The 25366-nt window shown below is 42.7% G+C and overlaps 1 protein-coding gene across 2 annotated transcripts in view; it reads right to left on the reverse strand.

Annotated features, from left to right (window-relative positions):
* Positions 1 to 25366, reverse strand: part of CNTNAP5 (contactin associated protein family member 5) — an 801668-nt gene that overhangs the window by 230573 nt on the left and 545729 nt on the right. For both annotated transcript variants that reach the window (XM_077766729.1, XM_077766728.1), the window contains exon 13: positions 16661 to 16861. In XM_077766729.1, the coding sequence (XP_077622855.1) occupies positions 16661 to 16861 (201 nt within the window). The remainder of the gene's footprint in view (positions 1 to 16660; positions 16862 to 25366) is intronic.

A 25366-nucleotide genomic window follows, 5' to 3' on the forward strand; every position in this document is an offset into this window, starting at 1 on the left:
TCTGCTCTTGGAAACCTAAAACTGTTTTCCTTTGTCTTACCGAGTCTCCACAGATGTACTGTTCTTTGCTGAACTGCATAAGCTGGAGTTCTAAACCACTTCTTTGAATTGTTCATTTTCCCCTGGGTATCTCCTATGTACACATGCAATATACATGTTGATAAACTTCTGTTTTACTCTTGTTCATCTGTCTTTTCTTACAGGGATCTTAGTTGAAGGAAAATTACTTTTCCTCCCCTACGTATTTCATTTTGGGCAATGCATTGTAAGCACAAGTGATAGATGTCACTCCAGGCTGCAGCAGGGTTGAGGTGCTCCAGAGCCCTCTTTTCCTCTTTCAGCGATATCCAAGGAGGAGCTACTCCAGACTCTGGGTCATGGAGTGAGAAGACTGAGAGCAGAGCCCCAACCACTCCCTGATGAGTATCTGGCCTATTTGTGAAATGAAACCTTTTTGTCTTAATCCACTGAGATGTTTTGGTTTTTATTTTGTTGTGATCATTGCAGCATAATTTAGCCTGTCCTGTCTTATATAGGCATGCCATTATTGTTTTCCAAGTACTTTTTTAAAACCATATTCTCATATGATTCTCACATACAAGAAAGAATTCTGAGCACCTACTTTGTGCCAGGCGCAGGCAGGGCACTAGAAGAAGTATTCAGAAATGAGGAAGACCAAGTGGTTATTCTTAAAAACTCAGAGCTGGGAAAGTCTCCCTTGGGAAAGGATTTTTATTTCAGTTCTGGCACTGAGGACATGTATGGCGTCTGTGTCTCCTAGCCCCCAAACAAATTGCCATCCTAGAGCTCCTATTGCTACCATATCCATCTCCCCCTATAAGAAGCTCTTTGTAAGAGAACCTGTTTAGAAGTATTGTCATGTCTATGTCTGTTGTCATGGACTCCTAGTTTCAACATCAGGACTTGAGGCCCTTGGGAAGATCACACAGGGCGTTTTGCTGAGGATCATGCCTCCAAGTTGAGAATCTGTTCAACTTTATTCAAGATACACAATGAAACAAAATACAGGATTCTAATGCAGAGATAATTTCCTCAAAGGGGTTGTTTTCCTTTCCTCTCTCCCTTCCTCCCTCTCTCTCCCCCTCCCTCTCTCTCTCCCTCTATCTCTCCCTCTCTCTCTCTCCATGATACTCACCTTCATTCCCTCTCCCCCTATTTCTCTCCCCTCTCTCCCTCTCTCCCTTCCTTCTTTCCTTCCTCCCTCTGTCTTAAACTTCCCAGTGGGTTTCTGCAATGACTCCAATATTGTGATATCTTATCCTCTCTAAACTCAATCCAAAAACTCTGCTGAATACACAGATGGTCTGCTAGGGTGTCAGCAACTTCATTTCTGATTTTCTTCTTATCTGACTTCTTTACCCTGTCAGTGATGTGTTCCCAGAGAGAATTAGTTTTCTATTCTTGGGGACATCTTATAAAATGATTGCCCAGAGAGATTTTGTAGTGACTTGGCTGGATATATAATACCCGTTTACTAGGCAAAATCCAGCCTTGTTCTGATTTAGTATTATACAATATTCAAGGAAATATTGTATAACTGGCTTCTAAGTAGCTGGTAACCTGACAGACTAAAACAAGGATTGTTTCCATTTGGCCATCAAACTGAAGCTAATCACCACAGGTTTTATTAGGATCATTTGTATTTCTTCAGATATGGATAGGGCCATGTGGTTCTTCCTTCACTTAACCTCTTGGAACCTCAGTTTGTTTATCAGTAAAAACCTATGACTCATGAGATTATAAAGATTAAGTGAGATGGTTTTACAATCCATCTATACTAGGAACTGAAAGATATATATTAAAAATCTCGGCACATTAAAGGTGTTAAGATTCACAAGCTAGGCTTAGTGGTAATATCATTTCTTTTCTTTTTTCCTCTATTTAAGTGTTCCCTACTTAAATTAGGAATTATTAGGATTGTTGGGAATTATTAGGAACCTGAAAAGAAAAAGAAGTAAATAAAATGCAGGTATAAATGTAATATACAGGTATATATAAGTAAGGGTTTGTATACATATCATTTACAGGTATTTGTGAGTGTGTGTACATATATATGGGTTTGTTTTACATATGTATATACACATGACACACTGTATGTAACCAGCTACACGTACCCTATATCGATATGTTCTCTTCAGTAAACACATCTCTCTTCCTTGGCAGAACCAGCCCACAGAATAAGGTATCTGGACTCAGGATCTTGATTCTGCTTTTCCTTCATCTTTTCTTGACATCTGTCTCTGACTTAATGAGCATGAGCTTAGAAGTTAGAACTGCTTGAATTTGTACTCTCCCTGTAAGACCAACGGCAAGTTACTTTGAAGTCTCCATTTCCTCATTTATATACCTTACATAATAACACCTTTTTAAGTGGTTGATGAGAAAATAGAAAATAGTGTGTGTTTAAATATACATACATGCACACACACATGCATATATGTGCATATGTATCTGTACACATATGTATGCACACACCCACATGCTGCACATCTGTCAGATGCTGCCATCACTGTTGGACGTGTTATTGTCCTAATATTTAGCAATACTGGTATTTCTTGATTCTCTTGTTGGCTGAACTTCCACATCTGGATGCAGGGACTCTAGAAACTCTCTGTGCCTTTACACCAACTTTTCAGAATATGAGAGTCTATTATTCCTAATAGTAACCCGACTTTAGGGCTGCAGAGATCCACTCTGCAAAATTTCTGACTGTTCGCTAGAATTTTTGCTCTTTGCTCTTATGTGCTCTCCAGGGCTCAGGCACCGTTTGCTTCCCATACTGCTTCCTTTATCACATCACCCTAGGTCCTCATTCTCACGGCTTACAGCTTTCTTCTATCACTCCCCACCCCACTGCCCCTCAGCACCCTGCCCCTTATGTGCTATTTAATGGACTTGATGCCTCCTACTCTGCTCACCTGTGACCCAGTCACTTCTGACCTCTGACCTGGGGCTTCGGCATAGCCTGTTGACCTAACTGCCCATCCTGTATCTCGAAATCAACATATAGAGCATAAAGTCTACTTTATTCCCTACTAGAATTAGTGCCCTCCAGCCTCTTAACTCCAAGTTTTCTGTTAATTGGTTTTTCGTTGGAAGTCTTAATCCAGAATGAAAACATTTTTGACCTGCACTATCCAATATGGTAGCCACTGACCACATGTAACTATTCAGCTCTTGAATGTGGTGTAAGGTGCTGTAAATGCAAAATACACACCAGATTTTGAAGATTTGGGAAAAATAATGTAAAATAAATCTTAATAATTTCCTTTTGCTAATTAGACATTGAATATATATTATTTTGGATATATCATCACAAACAAAACATGGTATTGAAATTCATTCTGCTGTTTCTTTTTATATTTATAATGTAGTTATTAGAAAACTTTAAAATTTCCATTGAGCAGCATTGCTTGAGTGTATTTTATTCGTCAAGAGCAATCCGATCACTCTTTTATTTCCCCTCCTATTTCTATGACCCCATGCTTCTTACTTCTTCCCTTGACCGCAGAGATGGAGCCAACTAGTCTCCTTGCCTGTAGTCTCCTCCTGACCCAGTTAGTTCTCTCTACAGCTTCCTGGCTAATCTCTCTATTGTATCACTCTCCAGTCTTCCTCATTGGAAGTAGCGGAGCTCATCTACAGAAGCATGCTGCAAGGCATCTGCAACATAGAAGGCCCTCCCTCTTTCCAACCATTCTCTTTCCCATCCTCTATGCCTCCTTGTCGAAACAAGCAGTAACACTCTCAACTTCTTCACTCCTAAATAGGATTCTCCCCAACTCCGCAGGAATGGTCTCCCTCTATGCCCTCCCCCCTCATAGCGACTCTTACCCAGGCTGTGTCTCAAAAGAAGTAATGCCTTACCACAGAAAATCTCCCAGATTTGACTACATAGAATTCATTTTTCATTTCTGGAGCACTTTACATCTTTCTAACTTGTCAATACTGTCTCTAATTCTATCGATAAGGACATAGGCCCTGTAAATGGTAGTAGTCAATGTGGCCAACCCCTTTACCTATACATTTGCAGTCTCTGAAAAAGTCTGCAAATTGGGTTAATATGTTACCTATTTTGCAGATGAGAAAATGTGACTCAGAGACTTTGGTTATATGGCCTGACAATGGCCATTCGGCAAAGAAGTGGCAGGGTAGGGGAGTTTAGTTATTTATTTTTATCTACCTACCTACCTACCTATCTATTGCTTCAGAGCCTAAAACATCCCCACAGTGAAATACCAAGGTTATGGTTTGACATCTCTACAGCACTCAGCACACTTCTTGGTATTTCTCATCAGATCCTAGACACACACACACACACACACACACACACACACCCATTGTGCATTTACATATGCATGCAAATGCAGGCATACACAAGGATGCAGGGGCGAATGCATGTAGGAAAGCATGGAGGAGTAAAACCGCCATAACACACTCATTCTTCTCTCTGGGCAAAAGTGAGAGGACGGTGGGAATTAGGTATAGAAAAATCTCACTGTCATTTGAAAGATCTTAGGTAAATTGGGGACTTAAATTCTAGAATACAAGTTTCTACTTATTTCTTTTTAATTTTTTATGTTTATTTTTGAGAGAGAGAGAGAAAGAGAGAGAGAATGAGCAGAAGAAAGCGAGGGGGGCAGGGCACAGAATCCGAAGCCGGCACCAGGCTCTGAGCTGTCAACACAGAGCCTGATGTGGGGCTTGAACTCAGAACCACAGGATCATGACCTGAGCCAAAGTGGGATGCTTAATGGAGTGAGCCACCCAGGCGCCCCAAGTTTCTACCTGTTTTTATCCTTAGAAATGATGTGAGCACATTAGTGTTATTTTTATCAGCTTCATTCTTAGAGATGGGCAGCCTGAGGAGGACAGATGGTGACTACCTATTCTAAGGTCACATGACAGATATGCGGTAGACCAAGGCAAGGGATGCTCTGGCTCTTCATCGGCACACCCCTGCCCTCCCTTTGGCAAGGTTATAGTGAGGTCCCAGGTGGAGGGGAATCCAGGGTCAGCTATGACTCCCAATGACAAGCTGAGATGCCATGAGGCACAGGGTCAGGACAGACTAACGGCCCTCATCGATGCAGTTGGTATCACTCCGTTTGCAGGCCACCTCCCAACCACTGCAGTGCTTATAAAGTAAACACTATACTACATGCACACTTTCTCTAAGGCTGGAAATTGCTAAGCCTGCGACTCTTGACTTGTTAGGACCTTGGGGAAGTTTCACATCTTCTTGGCATAATCAGTATTACCATATGTAAATATGTTCTGAGGAGCTGATCAGGTGCATGAAGGTCTCAAAAATGCCACCTACTATATAAATAAATTACCATATTTCATTGTCTTCAGGGTCTTAGAAAAGTCTCCTTTTTTTCTTTGTTTTGCTGACTCCTCTAGCTCCTTGCAGTGACAAGAAAGTAATAAACTGTAACCTGTATTTTAACTCACTTTGTATTGGTTAGTATCACCATGAAGAGTCACAGTGGGAAGGGCACTTAGCGAACATCAAATATAACCCACCAGGATTAAAGAAAGGAAATTTGAAGCCAGTTAACATGTATAAGTGAGTTGCTCAAGGTCACAGAGAGCCTGTGCTGGAGCCAGAAGTGGGATGGTGGCTCCCGTCTTCCAGTCTCCCCCTTCCCATTCACTAACTGCTCTCTGCTTGCAAAGGTCTCTGCAGCACTTTTAGCCAAATGCACTTATTTTATAACGGGTCCTCTGACATAACACGGACATTAGTGATACTATTAATTGAGGTGGAATTTTCTATTCATTCAACAACTACTTACTCCATGTTTCCTAGGTGCCAGGTACTCTTCCAGGCATTTGGGGCATAAAGTGGTGAATGAAACAAAGAAGGATTCCTCCCTCATGAAGCTCACATTCTACTGACAGAGGCAGATAGTAAACAAACAAACAGGAAGAAAATATCAGGTAGTAATAACTCCTATGCAGGATATTCAAATAGGATGAAGTGATAAAAATGATAGAGTATATATACTTTCTTGTATGTAAAAAAAAATGTTATCATTATTTTATTTATTTATTATTTTGAGAGAGTGGGCATTAGTGGGGGAGGGGCAGAAAGGGAGAGAGAATCCCAAGCAAGCTCTGTGCTGTCAACATAGAGCCCAACTCAGAGCTCTATGTCACAAATGATGAGGTCATGACCTGAGCCAAAATCAAGAGTCGGACGCTTAACTGACCGAGCCACCCAGGGACTCAGTTGTATGAAAAATTTAAGTTGAGAGCTAAGCATGGGAAGAGGAACAAAATTTCTGAGTAGAGAAAACAGATAGTACATCCATTTAAGATGTAAAGGGCTAGTCTGTCAAGGAACAGAATAAACAAATACAGTGTTAAGTTTAGGGAGTGGGTGGGAGAACATGAACTTGGGGGTGGGCTCAGCCTGTAGACCTCTGTAGGCCATGGTAAGGAGTCTGAGTTCTATGTTAAGGGCAGTGAAAAGGGTTTAAAGCCAGGTTTTTATAATCTCATTTTGGAAATATCATCTCATTGTCTGCTGTATGAGATGGAAAATGTAGGGAGGTAGGGTAAGGGTGGAGATAGGGGAGGAGCAGGGATGTGACCCACGTGTCCAGTCTGGAGATGGGGAAGTTTGAACTTGGGCGGTAGCAGTGGAAATGAAGGGAAGAGGCTGGGGTCAAGGTCAGCTATGACTGATGAGTTTGAATATTTGCTGATATACTGGGTAGGGAATGGAGATGGTAAGGAGGGAATGAGCCCTAGGTTTCAGCCTTAAGGAACAGGATGGTGTCATTCATTGAAATTAAAAAAAAAAAAATAGAAAGATGGGTGGATTTGAGGGGTTGGCAGTGGGGGTAGGGTGGGCATAGACTTAATTGTAACACATTGAACGGTTCTATTAGGTAGGAAAATATCACACTTATGGATACCTAAACTTCAGTTTAGAAGTAAGTACCCATAAATCAACAGAGGCAGATCCCAAAATTCAACTTTTCCACCACATACAATAGGATTCTGAGACCCTTTCCTGGTAGCCAGGGGACTAATATCCCCTTTGCTCTTTGGAAAGTGTGCTAAAATACTAGCTAACATAACAACAGTATCTTGAATGTCTACTATATGCAAGACACAGCATCTATCTTATTACATTTACAGATAAAGAAACTGAGGCTCAGAAAGTCCATGTAATATGCTCACATGCCAGAGCTAAGAAGCAGAAAAAGTAAAACTTAAAACCATTTTCTATGATTCCAAAATTCATACTCTTTTCATGTTGTTGCCACTGTACTACATTTTTCACATAAACTTTTAAACACTTATTTATTTTTGAGAGACAGAAAAAGACAGAGTGCAAGTGGAGGAGGGAGAGAAAGAAAGAGACACAATCCAAAACAGGCTTCAAGCTCTAAACTATAAGCACAGAGCTAGACATGGGGCTTGAACTCACGAACCATAATACCATAACCTGAGCCAAAGTCGGGTGTTTAACTGACTGAGCCACCCAGGTGCCCCACCACTGTACTACACCTTAAGATTGGAAAATAGAACCCTTTTTCCTGTAAGCACATTCAAGATAAATTAAGTGAACATGGCATTTCATAGAGTGGTGAGAAAAATAAAAACTATCTCATACAGGGTCTAAATGTGATTCTTGAGCAATCCACATTGACTACTGAAGTAATTAATGGTCTGGAAAGCAATTTATTTGCAATCAGACATACATCTTGAATTTATGTGAGATAGTTTTTATTTCCCTTAGATACACACCCACTCCACTAAAGTGTATGTCTTCTTTGTAAAATCCACCCACTGCTAATTTTGACTTTATGTTCCCAGCAAAACACCAAGTGTGAATTATTAGGACATTAGGAAAGGTGGCTTTCAGCACAGTAAAATGCATTGACTTGATTCATGTGTTAGTCTCTTTATATTTTTTGAAGACCTATGGCAAACTCGTATAAACACATTTTAGCCACACTATTTTAAGGGTAACAAAAGTCCCTAAGAGGGAAAAATAGAGTCAGACACATTTCCTGCCTGAACTAAAACTGACTTATCAATGGGCAGCAGGACATCAGAGTGCAGGCACCTACACAGACTTGGAGAGATGGATCTGGCTCCTGATTCTGCCTTCCATCTGCTCTGTCCCTTAGGCTGGTTGACTATCTATGCAAATTTTTGAAGAACATCTGGTAGTCTTCAAAATTTTAAAGAACATATGAGTGTCCATTCACTCATCCCATGAAAAGATGGAATGAAATTTACCTCTTCTTGAATGTGGGCCAGAATCAGTGACCATCTTATAATTAGAAAAATGGCAGAAATAATAATGCATGGCTTTCAATACTAGGTAAGAAAATGCAATATAGGTTCTGCCTTCCCTTCTCCCTCTCTTGGGTATTTGCCCTGAGACCCAGCCACTATGTTATAAGAAAGCCAAGCAGCCACATGGAAAGACCACATGGCCAACTGATGACTCAGCCAACAACCAGCACCAACTGAGTGAGTGAGCTCTCAGGTGACTGCAGACCCAGCACCAGGCCCAGCCCATGGTGACCCATGGAGGAGCAGAGATGGGCAAATCCTACTAGCTCCTGCCCAAACTGCAGATGAGTGGACAAGATGGATGTTGCCATCACCCTAAAGCACTAAGTTTTATCGTGGTTTGTTACATAACAGTTGATAATCAGAACAGAAGATGAGCCTTTTCTGTGGGTACCTGCATCCTCCTATTATTTTCCGTCCCTCTGTGAGACCTTTCTTCTTTTGCTGTGTGTTAGTCTGGAATGCACATGGTGGTTAAAATCAAAGACATTTATTTGGAACTGATCTCCAGTATTTAGTATCTATAAGACTTCTGACCAACCACCTAGGCTCTTAGAGCCTTACTTCCATGAAATAAATGAGAATGATAATATAAACTTCATAAGACCATTGACGGGATTAAGTGAGATAATGCATTAGAAATGCCTTCCAGAAAGAAGGTGCCCAGTAGCCAAGAGCCAATATCAGCAGCAGCGGTGGTAATGCATTCCCAGAGAGTATGCATTACAGGAGCCATGGTTTTCTTTACAGATTCTTGCTGTACCTAAAGTATAAATAATCTTTCGTTAAAGAGATTTCAAATACATCCCTGGGATTGTTGTTTTGCGGGTGTCATGACATAGTTTTTGTGATTTTGATGATGTTGTTCCTGTGACAAATTTGTCTTAAGTATTATGGTGATGACATGGCTTAATAAAAGGAATGTGGATTTGGTGATCAGTTATATATGCATGTGCACGTGTGTGTGTGTGTGTGTGTGTGTGTGTGTGTTGGAGGGAGGGATTGAAGGACAGAAGGAGGAAAGGAAAGGAGGGAGGGAGGGAGGAAGGAAGGAAACAAGGAAAGAAGGAGGGAGGGAGGGAAGGAAGAAAGAAGGGAGGGAGGGGTGTGCTGCAAAGACAAGGATTCCATTCCCACTGAGACATCCTCTAGGATTTGTGAATGTGCTGGGGGTAGGAGGGAAGTACTAAAATAATAGGTGAAGGGGCCAATGCAGTCTCAACTCAGTATAACTGGGGAAACAAATACCAAAGTACTGCCATGAATCAGAAGTAATCAGAGGTGGCCTCTAAGACTTTTGCTGGCAGTGCTCAGATAGACCATGGGGATAGAGGCTACATAAGACCAGGCTTCGATCCTCAGGGAGTTAGTAGCTATTTCTAGTGCATCAGGCATGGGGAGTGACCTAAACTCTCTAGGGGCTTAGCAAATTATGGATACCAGGTTTAGCCTGATTTACATAAGCTGACATTAGCCTTTGGATTTGAAATAGGAAGAGGAAGAGTGAGTAATCCTTTGCTCAACGTTCCAGTGACTTCCTTGCACACTTAGGATAAAACCCATAGCCCTAGACCTGTCATGATCTGGTCTCTGGACACGCCAGCCTCATTCGTTTATCACCCCATTCCTTCTCCTCTCTCCACTAGCTGCACTGGCCCTCTCACTGTTCCTCTGCCTGGAATCTTCTGTCCTAGATATCACATGGCCCTCATCCTCTCTTTACCCAAGATTCTGATGACATGTCCCTTGTCTGCTATGAAACAGAATTCCCCATGCCTGGTCACTCTCAGGCTCCTCCTTGTGCTTCTCAACTTTTCTTCCTCATGTTCTTCATGAACTGAGTATGCATGGGGGTGGGGATGTATGTGTGTGCTGGTCTGTCTCTCTCATACCCCTGCTACAATCATGGGGGCAAGAGCTCTGTTTTTCAGTGTTTCATTCCCACTGGACAGAAACTTATGTGATACTTAACGGAGAATCAATAAATGTTTATTGTTTGAAAGAAAATATAATCATCTGCTAATATTTATACCATGTTTGGTACAAATATTGGGAACAAAGAGCTTTAAGTTTAGTTAACCCCAGAGTACCCTGAAAGGCTACTTCTTTTCTACCCGTGGTTTGACTTTTCTTTATCACAATTCCTTGCCTAGATTTCTAAGTCTGATCATTTGTTTTGTACACATCTGAAACCAAGTATTACAAATGGACAAGAGGGTTTATAGACACAAGTGCATTTGTAGATATAGTTGGACATAAAAAAGTATATAATATGTATGTATACAATTGCCTTATATATTATATAGCATATACACTATAGTGTGTGATGTGTACAAAATCGAAAGTTTTGGAAGAGTTTAAAAGAAATAGGATTTCATCACTTTCAAATCCACTGGGACATAACTAGGTAAAGAAATTGACCCCAGGTGGAAACAACTCATGTGCCTGTCTGAATGAATGAATGAATGAATGGGTGGATAGGAATGATGTTAGCTTATTACAGGGAGAGAAATGGGGACTCTGAAGCACTCTAGGGCACTGAATAATTAGTTCTACCAAAGAACTTAATCCTCATGGCAAACTTGTTTGCTTGACTGATTTGCTTGGCAAATGCTTTCTTTCTAGAACCAACGTAAACTCCAGCTCAATATATCCTATGGCTATTGGATTTCAAAGTAATGGAGTCTCAAGTTTCATATGTATTTTCAAACTCTTTTAGTGCTCGTATGTTTCAATTATGACTTTTTACCTCTGCCTTTGTGAGCTCACAGCTGTACTGGGTAGAATATTTTCAAACAGACTTTCACTACACAGTGTGGTGAGTATAAAAAGATGCAAACGCCAGATACACTCCAATGAGAAAATCTAATGAGGGGATTCTTAGTGCTAGGAAGATGATGGAAGAGAGTTTGGGGATAGACCGGGCTTTCAATCCTCACGCCCAGCAGCAACCTGGGCACTGGGCTACCCCAGGTGATCACCTTGCTATGCCCCTTTCAGTCTCCTCTTCCTTGTGGGTTATAGAGCTAATTGGCCAAGTAATTAAAGCATCCTCCAGATTGTGGACTCAATATTTCTTTCTATGTCTTCTGGGTGAGTGTTTCCTAAGCTGGGTTCTAGCTTATTTCACATGTTACCCTCAGGACACTGGCCTTGGGCAATGTTCCTAGGAAGATGCTGACAGTGAGAAAGGCCTGGGGTCAACCAGGGCAGCTCTTGTTCCTGGGGACAAGGTTCCTGGCCACCTCCTATCTTGGTGACAAAGTGTCCTGAGCACTGGCAGGCTGATGATTCCTGTCCTGGAAGCTACTCTGTAGCCCAGGATCGCAGGCCCTGCATCAAGTTCAGGGTAGTAAGTGGAAGCCTAGGGAAGACACCTACAAAGATGCATGGGAATAGCAAAGACACTTTTCCCATGGACCCCTGGGGCTTGGAATTCTGGCCCTTCAGAGATTTGTAGCATAAATCTTCAGTTAAAGAGACAGATGACACATCCCATTGGCTGGTGCTTATCAGCAACTCTGGGGAAGGATATCATAGGAAACTGTCAGGAAATGACAGTGTCATGGTTCAGTCACCGACTGAATGAAAAATTCACAGATGTGACCCAAGCCTGAACTTCTCCTGCCTGTCTCCCTTTTCCTTCTCTCCTCAGCTGCTCCTAGACCTGTGCAGCCAAAGCCAGAGCTGAGAGTAGGCAGAACGAGGCTCGGGGAGTGCACTACTGGGGTCCTCAGTGCCACCCTGGGAAGGCATGCTTGAACCCTGGATCCAGCTGAACCTCAGGAAGGATGCTGCACACCCTTTGAAGACACCCAGGGATTCGCCCTAATTCAAGCCACCCTGCTGATCACGGCACCTCAGCAGAGGTAGCTCTGGCTCCTCACCTCTCTCTTCATCTTCATTTTCTTACAAAATAAGGCAAATCATAGAAACTCATGTCTATCCGGACTACTTGACTCCCTTCTCACTTCTGGATCGTTGAGATCCGCATGGTGTATCAGAAACAGCAGCCCTGGTTTGACCAACAGGTGAAGCTGGTCCCAGCACCCAGTCTGCACCCCATCCCCCAGCTGCATGGATTTCATCAGGCACTGGACTGTCCCCAAGGTTCTGTTTCCTGAAATTCCACATGGGGATAATAACCCTTACCGTGCAGAACCCTTTTCTGGATGAGAGACGATGCTTATATGGTTCCCCATACATTTCCTCAGACGTGAGAAATGCTAGTCATTGGTGGTCCTTTGAACAGTTATTTATTTTCCCCTCATCTTTCCTCCTTTTATTTCCTCTTTTTATTATCTGTTGTTTGTAATATGGAGGAGAACCTATAGCAAAGAAAACATCCTCCATATTCTCTCCTTATTGATGTAGAAGTCCACTGTAGCCACAATTTATAGCACTTTATAGCTTCTACAAGCCCTGGCTACCAGTAGTATTTTCTTCCAATAAGCTAAGGGAATCATACTATATATTTTTAATGTTTATTTTTGAGAGAGAGACAGAGACAGAGAGAGAGCATGAATGGGGAAGGGATGCAGAGAGAGGGAGACACAGAATTGGAAGGAGGCTCCAGACTCTGAGCTGTCAGCATAGAGCCCAACAAGAGGCTTGAACCCACGAACTATGAGATCATGACCTGAGCCGAAGTTCAGTGCTTAACTGACTGAGTCACCCAGGCACCCCAGTAAACATTTTTTAATTAAAAATTATAATTATCTTTGAAGCCCTTCTTCTGCCTTTATCATCAGACTGCCAAAGGGGAAATTAGATACCTGTCGTTGGTAAGTGGTTACTTGATCCCATTGTGCTCCTGGGGTTATAAATTGGTATAAACTTGATAGGTTGCAGAGGTCAATATGACAGAAAACCTTAAAAATAGGCACATTCTTGCCCTGGCAATGACACCTCAAGCTAGTTATCCTAAGGGTATATCAGCTTTGTTTACAAAGGTCTATGTGCAAAAAAATGTTCTTGCAGCATCTGTAATTAAAAAAAAAAAGAACGGAAGGAAGGAAGGAAGGAAGGAAAGAAAGAAAGAAAGAAGGAAGGAAGGAAGGAAGGAAGAAGGAGGGAAGGAAGGAAGAAGGAAGGAAGGAAGGAAGGAAGAAGGAGGGAAGGAAGGAAGAAGGAAGGAAGGAAGGAAGGAAGAAGGAGGGAAGGAAGGAAGAAGGAAGGAAGGAAGGAAGGAAGAAGGAGGGAAGGAAGGAAGAAGGAAGGAAGGAAGGAAGGAAGAAGGAGGGAAGGAAGGAAGAAGGAAGGAAGGAAGGAAGGCAGGAAGAAAGGAAGGAAGAAAGGACAGAACTGAATGTGCAATATAGACTTGCTAATTTTGTTTATCCACTGTGCTATGAGTATATAATCGAGGTCTCCGCTGTTAATGAACATCACGGTATAAAGCCATACTTACTGATATGAAAAAGTATGTGTAACATGTTTGTGCATGTGTGTGTGTGTGTGTGTGTGCGCGCGCATGGCAAATACAGGTAGTATAACAGTACTACTTGGAGGGGGGGCTCTGGCTTCAGCAGGTAAGGGAGGAAACTTGCTCAACTCTTCCATACTGCAGGTAAGTAAGGAGGAGATGGCCTCTACCCATCTCCCCCTTTTTCTGTGGTCCTCCCGGGGGAAAGGGAGTGCCTAAATAATTAGAGAGATGAGGAAAAGAGCCCTGCAAGTGTGTGCCTATCAAAGACCGAAGGTTTATGGCCCTCCAGAATTCATATACTGTAATCCAAGCCTCAATATGGTGGTATTAGGAGGCAGGGCCTGGTCATGAGCTTAGGTCATGAGCGTAGAGCTCTCATGAAGGGGATGTGTGCCCTTGCAAAAGGAACTCCAAGAAGGTCTCTCACTCTCCTTCTGCCATGTGAGGTTATAAGGAAGAGGGAGCCGTCTGTGACGTGTGGAGGGCCTTCACCAAGACGCAGCAATGCTGGCACACTGATCGTGGAGTTTCATGATCCAGCCTCCAAAACCATGAGATAATTATTTTTTTTGATAAGACAGCCAATCTGTGGTATTTTGTTATAATAGCCTGACAAAGGTGGTCCACTAGGCCCTGGCTCTGGGATTCATTCACATGCCTACCATGGTGCCCACTGTTGTCGCTGCCCGTTTCTGTGAGGTAAGCACCACCGAGGCCGGGTCTGTCCTGAACTGAGGGCTGTGTGGTTGGGGCCACATCTCTACATGGCTCTCTGTCTGCAGTCCTACCCCACCCACAAGCAGTGCCTGGTCCATGCAAGCCAGCTTGCCAGTAAAATAGCAGACACTGTGCACACATGTCCATCGTCTTCCTTCATCTACCTCATTGGATCCATAACCCATGGGCAAAAGAAGATTCATGAGCATTCTCAACACCAGACATAGATGCTACGTTTTCACTGTGTTTTTGTGAACATGCATTGGGAGAATGACTAGAAGAATGCATACCTAAATGCAACATCGGTCTCACTGGGTGGTGAGATTACCTGCATGCATGGACTACAATTATTATCATTATTCTATTTACGCCCTTAAGATAGAAATAAAATCATCCTTTGAGCTTGTTTCTCATTGCAGTGCAAATCGAGATCTTCTCTGCTGGGACTGAAGCTGTGAGCAAGGAAAGAAATACGACACCTACATTTGTTGAACACCTAATAAAGTACCAGGCACAGGACCAGGACCAAATTGCTCAGATGCTGAAATTGCTAGCAGAAATGTAGCCATCTGCACAAGTTCTCTAAGTGGTAAGAGGCAGAGCCCCCCTCAATATGGCCTGCCCCCAAATCCATGCCCTTGCCCTTGAATATACTCAGGGAGCTCATGACAGCTGATTTAGGGGGGAAAAAAGCACATACAAAGGCAATGGTGTCACCAAATTGATATTACACAAAAGGAAGTCCATGGTCAGAATGAACATATCCCCATTTTTCTGAAAATCCCACCAACCCCAATCCTTAGAACATGAGAAACACTCAAGGAAAAGGGGGTAGGTTGGTTTTCCAGACACAGGTGCTCCGAATCGTGCCTACAGTGACAGGTGCTGGCTGGACAGTCAGGGTACAGAGAAATCAGAACACATGTCAACCCTGAGCAGCACCGCTGAGGACACAGGAAAGACAGACAGCAGCCGGTGCCTCAGATCTAATCGGCCCTGCGAGTCTGGCTGAAGCCAAGTACAGTAATTGATTTTCACAATGACAATTCTGAGTCATCAAGAAAAGGTTACATTTTATGTTCAGAGCCCTCTGTTTAAGAAAGCAGGGAAGCGTGTAATCCATTTGAGAAAGATTTTCATTTCAAATAGTTAAAAATTCTTTGAGAACCTTTTTGGTGCTTAAAGGGATAAGTGACAGTTACCTGGAAAATTTGCTTATGTGGAACAACGCTTTTCCTAAAGATTCTAGATCAGTGAGGTGGCATGTTATGTTTAATTAGGCTTCTATCACTTCTCCTTTGGTGACATTCCCACTGTCTAATCTTCCCAGGCCTTTCAAAATTCCTAAATTCCAAGCATCATGGGATTGTTAGTTTCTTAAGGTTACAGATTGTGACATCCACTCTTGGGTACTCTATATCCCTGTGGTTCTTGGCTTTTGTTTTTCTTTTTCTTTTCTTTTCTTTTTTTTTTTTTTTTTGACCATGGAACAGATGATAAACTGATACTCACAAACAAACAAACAAAAACCCTTTTGGGTTCTGGTAAGCAGTCCTAGAAGTCTGTTTGCTTGTTGTTTTTGTATTTTTCTAAGAGTAAACTTTATTTTGAAAAAGAGTCATTTCCGTGGAGGCCTGTACTTTCCAGGTAATGTTAGTACTGCAAACGCACAGGACTGTCCCTGCCCTTCCTGCTGGCCCACTTGTCTGATCCCACATCCCTCTGCAGATCTTGTCCTGGAAAAAAACTCATTGCTCTTTGGTGAATGTGCTGAGATCCTTCGTGCTTTTTCATATGCTATTCCCTTTCCCAGAAACATCCTTCCCACATCCACACCTTCTAGGTCTAGTTCAAATGCTCTCTTCAAGTGCTACTGCTCTCAAGAGCCTTCTCATTCTCCTAGCTATTGGAGTATGAGTATTATCATCACTCTCTTTTTGCAGATGATGATGGAACCGTGTGACTACAGAGCTCCCTCTCGGTCACATCTGGGAGTCGGAGCCAGGATGAGTACATCCCCAGTACTATCCTGACCTCGTTCCTTTCCACTACACAGTGAGCGATCACCACTGCAGCCTCCTCATGGGCAAACACCCCTGTCCTCCACCTTCTGTGTTTGGGAAGCCTATCTGCGGTCACTGCATGCAGAGGATAAGGGACAAGCCTTACCTGGCGTGTTGAGCAGGCGGGACCTTCTGCAGTGGTAGGCTACCTCCTGCTCACAGTGCTCAGAGCCATCAATCATGGCTCCCAACTGTTCCATGCTGCCACCATAATCCAAGGCCATGGCGTAGGGCTTCTCGGGGTTGGCGCCCCGCACATGGGTCAGCTCTGTGTTGTTGTGCTGCACCGAGGTCCAAATCTTGTCCTCTGTCCAGAAAACATAATCCAGGGAAGGAGACATCAGAAGGAAAGTCAAAAGGGGATCATGCTTATGTACCTCAATAAAGCCAGAGGTGGGTGGGGGAAAGAGGCTCACTCAAGCAATGTGATACTTGGCTTGACATGGGGCAATAGACCACCACTAGAGTGCTCCACTCGTGCAAAAAACCAACCAACCAACAAAAAACAAATGACCAGAGAATTTCTGTTTCTCATAGAGCTCTGCCTAGATTTAACAGGGGAGTTAATAGGGGTGCCTGCATGGCTCAGTCAGTTAAGCATTTGACTTTGGCTCAGGTCATGATCTCCTGCTTTGTGAGTTCGAGCCCCATGTGGGGCTCTGTGCTGACAGCTCAGAGCCTGTAGCCTGCATTGGATTCTGTGTTTCCCCCTCTCTCTGTCCCTTTCCTGCTTGCACAGTGTCTCTTTCTTTCAAAAATAAATAAACATTTTAAAAAATATGGGGGTTAATAATCATAAGAGCTAAACTTGTGGAGCCCTTTTTATGCTAAGCATTTAATATCCATCATTTTATTTTAAACTGATATTACCTAAATTAGAAGGAAGTTAAAAATGCCATGTTAGAAATGAAGGAAAAGTGAGAAGAATTGAACAGTGTATCCATGAGCAAATGATCAAGCAGGAATAGGAATGGAGGGTGTCTGACCATAAAACAAGCCCATGCCACCAACGACTGACACACATGTCCCCACATGACACACGCCAGAAGAGATAATTGTCCCAGAAACCCAAGTATCCCATTGAATGTTTGACACACATAGAAAGACCTATGTATAGAAAGTATCTGTAAAATATACCTGATTAACTATGGTGAGGTTGTGTGATCCACGCTGTTCATACAAGGCATTTTAACTGAAGTTCCGTTTGTCTTTAATTCCCTATGCTACCTCTATCTACCAAAAAACATTTTAAGAGGCTTACAAAAAAATCACTACAGAGATGTTTTACCTACTACAGGTAGGATGGTGAGGAGAGAGCAGAGACATTTGAGTTTTAGAGCTTGAGAGGTGTGGATTGGAAACCTACCTCTGCCAACGACAAGCTTGGACAAGTCACTTCATTTTTCTAGGGCTCAGTTTTATTATCAGTAGAAAAAAAAAATACAGACAGGGATACCAGTAGGGATTTAATATGGAACAGCAACCCAGCATATGAAGTTGCAAGGACAGTCTGAGATCCATCAGACATTCTGTGCTAATCACCTAGACTAAAACATTTACTGCAATTGGATGTGGAATTGCATTCCGAACATGGTCACAAATAAAGCAAATGAGGAAATAGGAAGACTCAAAAAGCTTTTGTCATCCAAGAATCTTGCCCACATAACAACATCATTACTCTTCATAGATTCTCAGAGCTGAAAAAGAACTTACCAGAGACATCATGTGGTTTCCTCCTACTTTGTCCTCTGAGTTTGACAGAGGAGGAAATCAAGGTCTAGGGAAGTAAAGAAATGACCCAGGGCATACCTATTAGACAATAATGCTAAGCACGGATCCTGAAAGTAGCTATTATTAATTAGTACTATTAAGAAGCAGGACTGTGGCTGTTGGCATATTTAACTGGAAAGGAAAAACATAGGCAACTAAGAACCCCAGTTTTAACACTTTTTCTTCCATAACTCTGTGGGTGACTTGGGATAAATACCTTCACTGCTCTGTTCTTCTGTTTCAATATATTAGAAGGAGGAGGGACAGAAAGAAAGTTTGGTTTCCATTATCTCTAAAGTTTTTTCCAACTTCGAAAAAGGAAGTATTTCTTGCAGCCAAAAAATTAAACTCTGTTTGAACATTCTAAATCATCTTCAGACTACTCCCTAAAACCAGCCCGCTGACAACCCCATGTCTCCATTGTTTCATGCAGGCAGGATTCCATGTTCTATTAATTCTCAAAAGACAGACCAGAATGAAGGATATTAGATTCTGACTTTGAAAGTAAAGATAGGACGTTGATTCTAATTTGGAAACATAATAACGTTACACAAACAATTAACATGAAACTCCAAAAATGTTCATGCCAATATAAACAAACACTGATAACTACCAGAGAAAAGTGATTGCTCAATAATACAATATTGTAGACAGAGAAATAAAGACTGATGGTTTAGAAATGTCCATGGTGCTCAGAAGAAGAAAAGAACCACCCAGTGTAATGTATAATAATAGATATTGTGTTATTGTTTTGTGTAAGGACATTTTACATACTTTTTCCCTGGTACATATAGCAATCCATCTCAGTAAATACAGATAGAGAGAAAGAGAGACATAGAGGTACAGATATAGATACAGACACAAACTTACACATAGAGGTATAGATATATGAAGGCTTAGAGAGAGACAATAAACTTGCCCTTAGTCTCACTGTATAATCTGATGCCAGAAGTGGTCCACATAGCATCATTAAATCCTATGAATTTAGATTTCCCTCCAAATATACACAGATTCTTATACCCACACATCCATACATCTGATTATTCATTCATTGATTTGCTTATTCTTTTACTCACTGACTCATTTTGCCAGAGTCATATTCTATCTTTAGCAAGATGGAAAGGGACGATGTCTAGGAGGGACAACTTTTCATTGTAAGGCTACTGACGTTGCCAACCCTGACTTCTAGAACCTGAGGGTGAATGGGAGTTCTAATAACTCCCTTACTGGCACTTTTTGATATATGCAAATATACAGAAGATACAAAAGAACAATTAAGAGGTCCCGAGTTTACGCAGACATCACAAGCTCTGCAAACACAGGATGAATTATAAGAGGAAAGAGGATTATGCGAAACCTAGAGCCTTTTCGTTGGCTTTCCTTTCAAAGACACCCTTTGTCCTCTGATTATTGGTTCCCCCTGGGAGATAGCAGAAGAAAGATTGAAAAGAATGAGGTAATTGGATACTATTTGTTCTTGGTTTCTGGTTTTCCCCTCTCAGTTTCACTGGTAGCAGGTGTAGATGACGCCCTGCACTCTAACAAAATATTAAAGGCCAGAGTTCAATGCCACTCATGAAAATTGGCTTTGGTGCATGGTGCTCCTGACGTCTGGTCTAGGATGGGGACAGGCAATTTTAGCTAGGGAATGTCTACGTGACATTAGCTCTAGAGTAGTCTAGAGATTTCTAGAATCTGTAGTTCTAAAGATTTTCAAACAAGTAAAATTCTTTTGGAAGAGTCTTCTAGGTGGATGGAGGTGGGAATCCACTCACAGTGGACACAGATGGGGCTCTGGAGTTAGAAGATCTGGATTTGTGGGCCAGCTCGACACTTAGTAGTTAAATAGCATTGGTCAAAATGCTTCTCTAATGTCCATAGCATCTGAAGCAAAATGCTTCTCTAAAGTTCAGTTTCCTCATCCATAGTATCTGAAGAGCAGAAATGATGTCAACTGTACAGTTTGGTTGTAAAGTAAGGGGATTGGTGTGAGAAGGTCCCTTATTAACTGAATTATTAAGCATCCCACAGAAATTGGTATGTGCCTGTTATATAAAGGATATAGCATCTCTGTCCACAAGGATCCCACAGACAGCAACTGCTGCTATTATTAAAAGGAGGAGATGGCCCCTGGTGGCTGTCACAATAGTTCTTACTAACAGGGTTCTTTCCCAGAACATAAAGTAAGACACATGAGACACTGAAAGAGCGGGTGGGAACAAATTGAGACTGGCCCCGTCTTTGCAGATCCTTGGGGAAAACACGCCAGTTTCAAGAGACCTAGATGAGGAAATGCTCCCTTCTCGCCGTTCTGTGACCTTGTACTCCCACACAAGGAAACCAGTGGAAGTTCCCCTATAACTCAAGATGGACCAGATACATTCAGGGACAGAGAAGCATATAAGTGCTGTGATTGGGAGAACATCATAAATTCCTCCAGGCACCAAGCATCCTCCTCTACTGGTTTGGCTCCAGACCAGACTCTCCACCACAGGACACACATTCTTGTCTTTAGAGTTGCCTCTGGGGCTTCAAGGTGCCATGAGACAGCCTGGCTTTAGAAACCTGCCTGTCTGATTAGGAACTGCATTCTGCTCAATGTCAGCACTGAAGCCTTGAGCAAGTTATTAACCTCGGAAATTTCCACATTGGAAAATGGAATATTAGCATCAATCATTTTATCCATGATAATATACTAATGATTTGGCATCATGTGTTACATGAACACGACAGGGTGACTGACACGCAAAAGAGTAAAGAATGGATACATTAGAACTATTCTATAACATGAGGCCGAGTACCCAGACTTCATTCTTTAAAGAATTGACGGTGGAAGCTCACCCGGCAAAGGAGATTAACCAGTGGGATGGACTGCATTTTCTTGTAATACAGCTGCTGCTGTGTATCATAACTTATTACCATCTTGTTCAATCATCTTTTCATTTTGGAATAGTCTCCCGTGTCTCTATATTTATTTGTGTCCCTTACATTTCCTGGAATGTAGTCAATGGAATTTGTTGGTCCTGGAAAAACACTGCTTTTGATACCACTTTCTGCGACCCAGTTCAGTCTCTATTATTTCTTACTGTTTAGGACCATTTAGTCCCAGGATAAGAAGCATAGCTCCATCTATCTAACTTGCTCCAAGGAATACATGTATTAAGTTCAACCAGATAAATTCTCCATCTCAGAGAAAATTCCATTTAGAGACTTTTGAACTGGCAGGAATCCAGTCAATTCACTAAGGATTGTACAGCAATTATGTATTCGCTTTTTTATGTGATACTTAGTTTGCAAATATTTTCTCCCACGTCATAGATCCCCTTTTCATTTTGCTGATTGCTTCCTTCGCTGTGTGGAAACTTTTTAGTCTGACATAGTCCCACTTGCTGATTTTTGCTTTTCTTGTTTCTACTTTTAATCACATACCCAAAAAAACCCCCAAAACCAAAAACAAACAAAACAAAAAAGTTGACAAGACCAGTGTCAAGGAGCAACTTCCCTGTATTTCTGGGATTTTTATGGTATCAGGTCTTATGCTTAAGTCTTTAATGTATTTCAAGTTAATTTTTTGAATGGTATAAACAGGGGTCCAATTTTTTTTTTTGGCATGTGGCTGTCCAGTTTCCCCAGTATCATTGGCTGAAGAGACTATTTTTTACCCATTGAGTGTTCTTGGCCTCCTTGTCAAATATCCATTTGTGGGGGTGTCATTCAGGGCTCTCCATTCTGTTCTATTGGTCTATGTGTTTATTTTTATGTCTAGAGTAGTATCTTACTATTTTAATTACCAGAGCTTTCAGGAAATGGGGAGATGTTGTTTAAGGGTGCCTGATATACTCGCATGAGAGTGAATGACCTCATGACCCAGACCCACACCAGCTATTATGCCTGCCACCTTTAGGCATAAAGGAGTTACAGGCCATGAGCTATCAAGAAGCTTGTGTGATACAATTCTAAAGCATCAGTTCACAGACATAACAGTGTATAGCATTTCTCAAGCTGCATTGTGAATTTAGTTTTTTTTTTAATGTTTTTTATTTATTTCTAGGAGAGAGAGAGGCAGCGTGAGGAGGGGAGGGTCAGAGAGAGAGGGAGTTACAGACCGAAACAGGCTCCAGGCTCTGAGCTGGCAGTCAGCACAGAGCCCGACGCGGGGCTCGAATCCATGAACCGTGAGATCATGACCTAAGCGAAAGTCGGACGCTTAACCGACTAAGCCACCCAGGCGCCCCTGTGAATTTAGTTTTGAAGTCTATCTTCCCATAAAGCTATGAGATCTCCCAAAACCATAAAATGCATCATTCATTCTTATGTTTAAATAGGTACCTAGGCAGTGCTGGGCCAGCCACAGGAGTACCTGCCCAGAAGGATAATGCACTGCCTAACTCTCTAAAACTCACCATCATTTAGGCGTGGGGGAGGATTTTGCATAGAAGAATGACAAATGTCTCAGGCTACTGTAATTACTCTTAAGATTACAAGTAAGCATGATTACCCAGAGATCTGGTGGAGGCAGGGTTGAGGGTGGGGGTTAGAGAAGCCTATGCAGCAGAGAATGCACTGTTTTCCTTGAGAACGGACAGGGCAAAAGAAATCTTTCACTCTCAGACCTCCAGGATCTAGGCTGTCATCGAGCCCTGCGAAGGACTGTAAGAAATTGTTGTCAAGTGACAGGATTAGTGAATCACCATTTGCTTTCTGCCAGATTCTTTCTTCCGGCATTTCCAAAGCAGCTCTTCTATGCATGTGTAGTGGTCCAATGGTCCAAATGTAAAAGAAGTTTCAAGTTATGAGATCAACACACACACAGAGACATAGGACCACCAACATTATCAACAGCAAGAGAAAAGAAAAAGAGGCTGTTAGAGTGGTAATGATGGAATTCTCTAGAACATTGTGTATTATCATCTCTTTGTGAAATCTTTCGCGGTCATCACCCGGAAAGCCCTCTGTGGACCCGCATCCTGGTCTCTCTCTCCCTGAACTCCTGGTTCCTCTTGCTCTCATTTCAGAAGCTGTAAACTGTTTACATACACAGCCGGAATTTAATTTCTTTCATAGTTTTTCCTCTCATTTTATTTGATTGCTATTATTATTGTGATGATCATTATTATTAATAATAGCAGTAATTATAGATGATGTAAGCTGTTCTATCTGTTACCATGGAGATTGCCACGGAGAGGAGAGAACAAACAAAAGGAAAGTAAAAAAGGAGAGCGAGAGAGACAAGAAATAACTCTGATTAATAAGACCTCATTCTACACACATATCTGTCTCTTTGCAGGGCCAAAAAAAAAATGTGCAATTTTTCTATCTCAATGCACGGGAGGAAGGGAAGTCTACAGATTGTCAATACCCAGCTTAATTGAACTTAAATCACTGTGGGGAGCTGTTTATAGTCCTTTGAAAAGTGTGCCAATTCACTTATGCCCCTATTGTAATAAAGCAAGTCTATATTAAGGTCCCTGGGGTCACTTCTGGTACAGTTATCTCTGTTGACAAAGTGAATTTTCCATGCCAGGGGTAAAGACAGCTTAAATAATCCTCAAACCACAGCCTGTACCACTCATTTGCCATCTACGCATGCACAGCCTAGTGACATTTCTTGTCGTTTTGCATTGATAGTTATTTAATTTTTCATATGTTTGTACCTTATCTCTCCATTTAAATCGCAGGCAATGGCCGCTAAGTAAATATCAGCTTGGCAGGGGCTTCTCTGGTTAAGGGAGGCAGATGTGAGGGAGAAAAATGAGGGTGCTGGGTGGGTCAGGCCTGGTCGACAATACCCGCTTGGCCACAGACTAGATGCCTGAACACGGCAGAGACATTTCACCTCCCCCAAGCCTCAGTCTTCTCCTCTATACGCTGGATGTAACCCGCTGAGCAGTGAAGATGAGTGGATGGAATAAAAGGCACAGGGTGGGGCTGGGCACAGAGCCCAGCCCTGGGTACCAGCCCGAAAAACAAAGTCCACCTGCTACCAGCCCAATTCAGGGAGCGTGATTCAGGGAGCATCAGAAAGGATCATTTCATTATCAGAGGCAGGTATGGGCATCTGTGCTGGAGGGTCAGCACCCCCTCCATCCAACCTGTAAAGGGAAGAGGGGCAATTGGTGTGAAACAGTTTCCAACTGGACTCAGATTCCCATGGGAGCTGTGTTCCCTCCAGGTGGGTCAGCAGGCTGCCTGAGAGAGGAGAATCCATCCGGGTGGCGCTAAAACCACTTCACACGCGGCTGCTCTGGGCGTCTGGCCTTCTGCTGCCGAGGTGAGCGCATTATGGGTTTATAGCCCCTGCTCTGGCCCCCACAGAACGCAGACACCACAGCGCTGGGGATGGGGTTGGGGCACGGGAGCGCGGGGTCCTGCTCTGGCCATTACCACTCCTCCACCTGCCTGCACAAGCCACGCTTTACGACTTCCAGACAACATACTTGACTGTGATTTATTCCCCTACTTCGCTGGAGCCTTTACTTTTTATGCACCTTTTTGGGGGGTTATTTTTCTCTTGTCCTGTTTTAAAACAGGCAGTATGATCACAGGGACCTGGGTAATCTGTTTTATGGCCTTGGAGTGGGGGGAGGGGAAACAGATTAGGGGCACATTTTATCAGGCTGGTTTGTTTGTGGTTTATGGGCGTATTCAAGGCAAATGTATTGAACATGTAGAGTGTGCAGAGCATTATGTGAGGGACTGGGAAGGTAAGGTGAGGGGCAGGAGGCTGAATGACACTCTGGACACAGAGCCAGAGGCATGCCAGCTGGGTCCAGGAGCAAAGTTCCCATAGGAGCTGCAAGTCTGGCAGTGTGGGGCAGGAGGGGTGGGTGCCGATGAGCCCACTGTGCCCGCATTCTGGGCAGGGGACTGGGGAACGGAGCCTCCACGTGGAAATCACCTGGTGGGGCCAGTGGGTGGGCATCAGTGGCGGTTAGCATTATTTTTGAAATCTCTAGGACTAACTTTGTAGCAGCTACTGCTTTGATGCATTCTGATGAAAACTCACATAGATCTAAACCCAGTTCCTACATCTGTCACTTAC

This window comes from Crocuta crocuta, unplaced genomic scaffold, assembly GCF_008692635.1.
Source record: "Crocuta crocuta isolate KB4526 unplaced genomic scaffold, BGI_CrCroc_1.0 scaffold5, whole genome shotgun sequence".
Classification (NCBI taxonomy): Eukaryota; Metazoa; Chordata; class Mammalia; order Carnivora; family Hyaenidae; genus Crocuta; species Crocuta crocuta.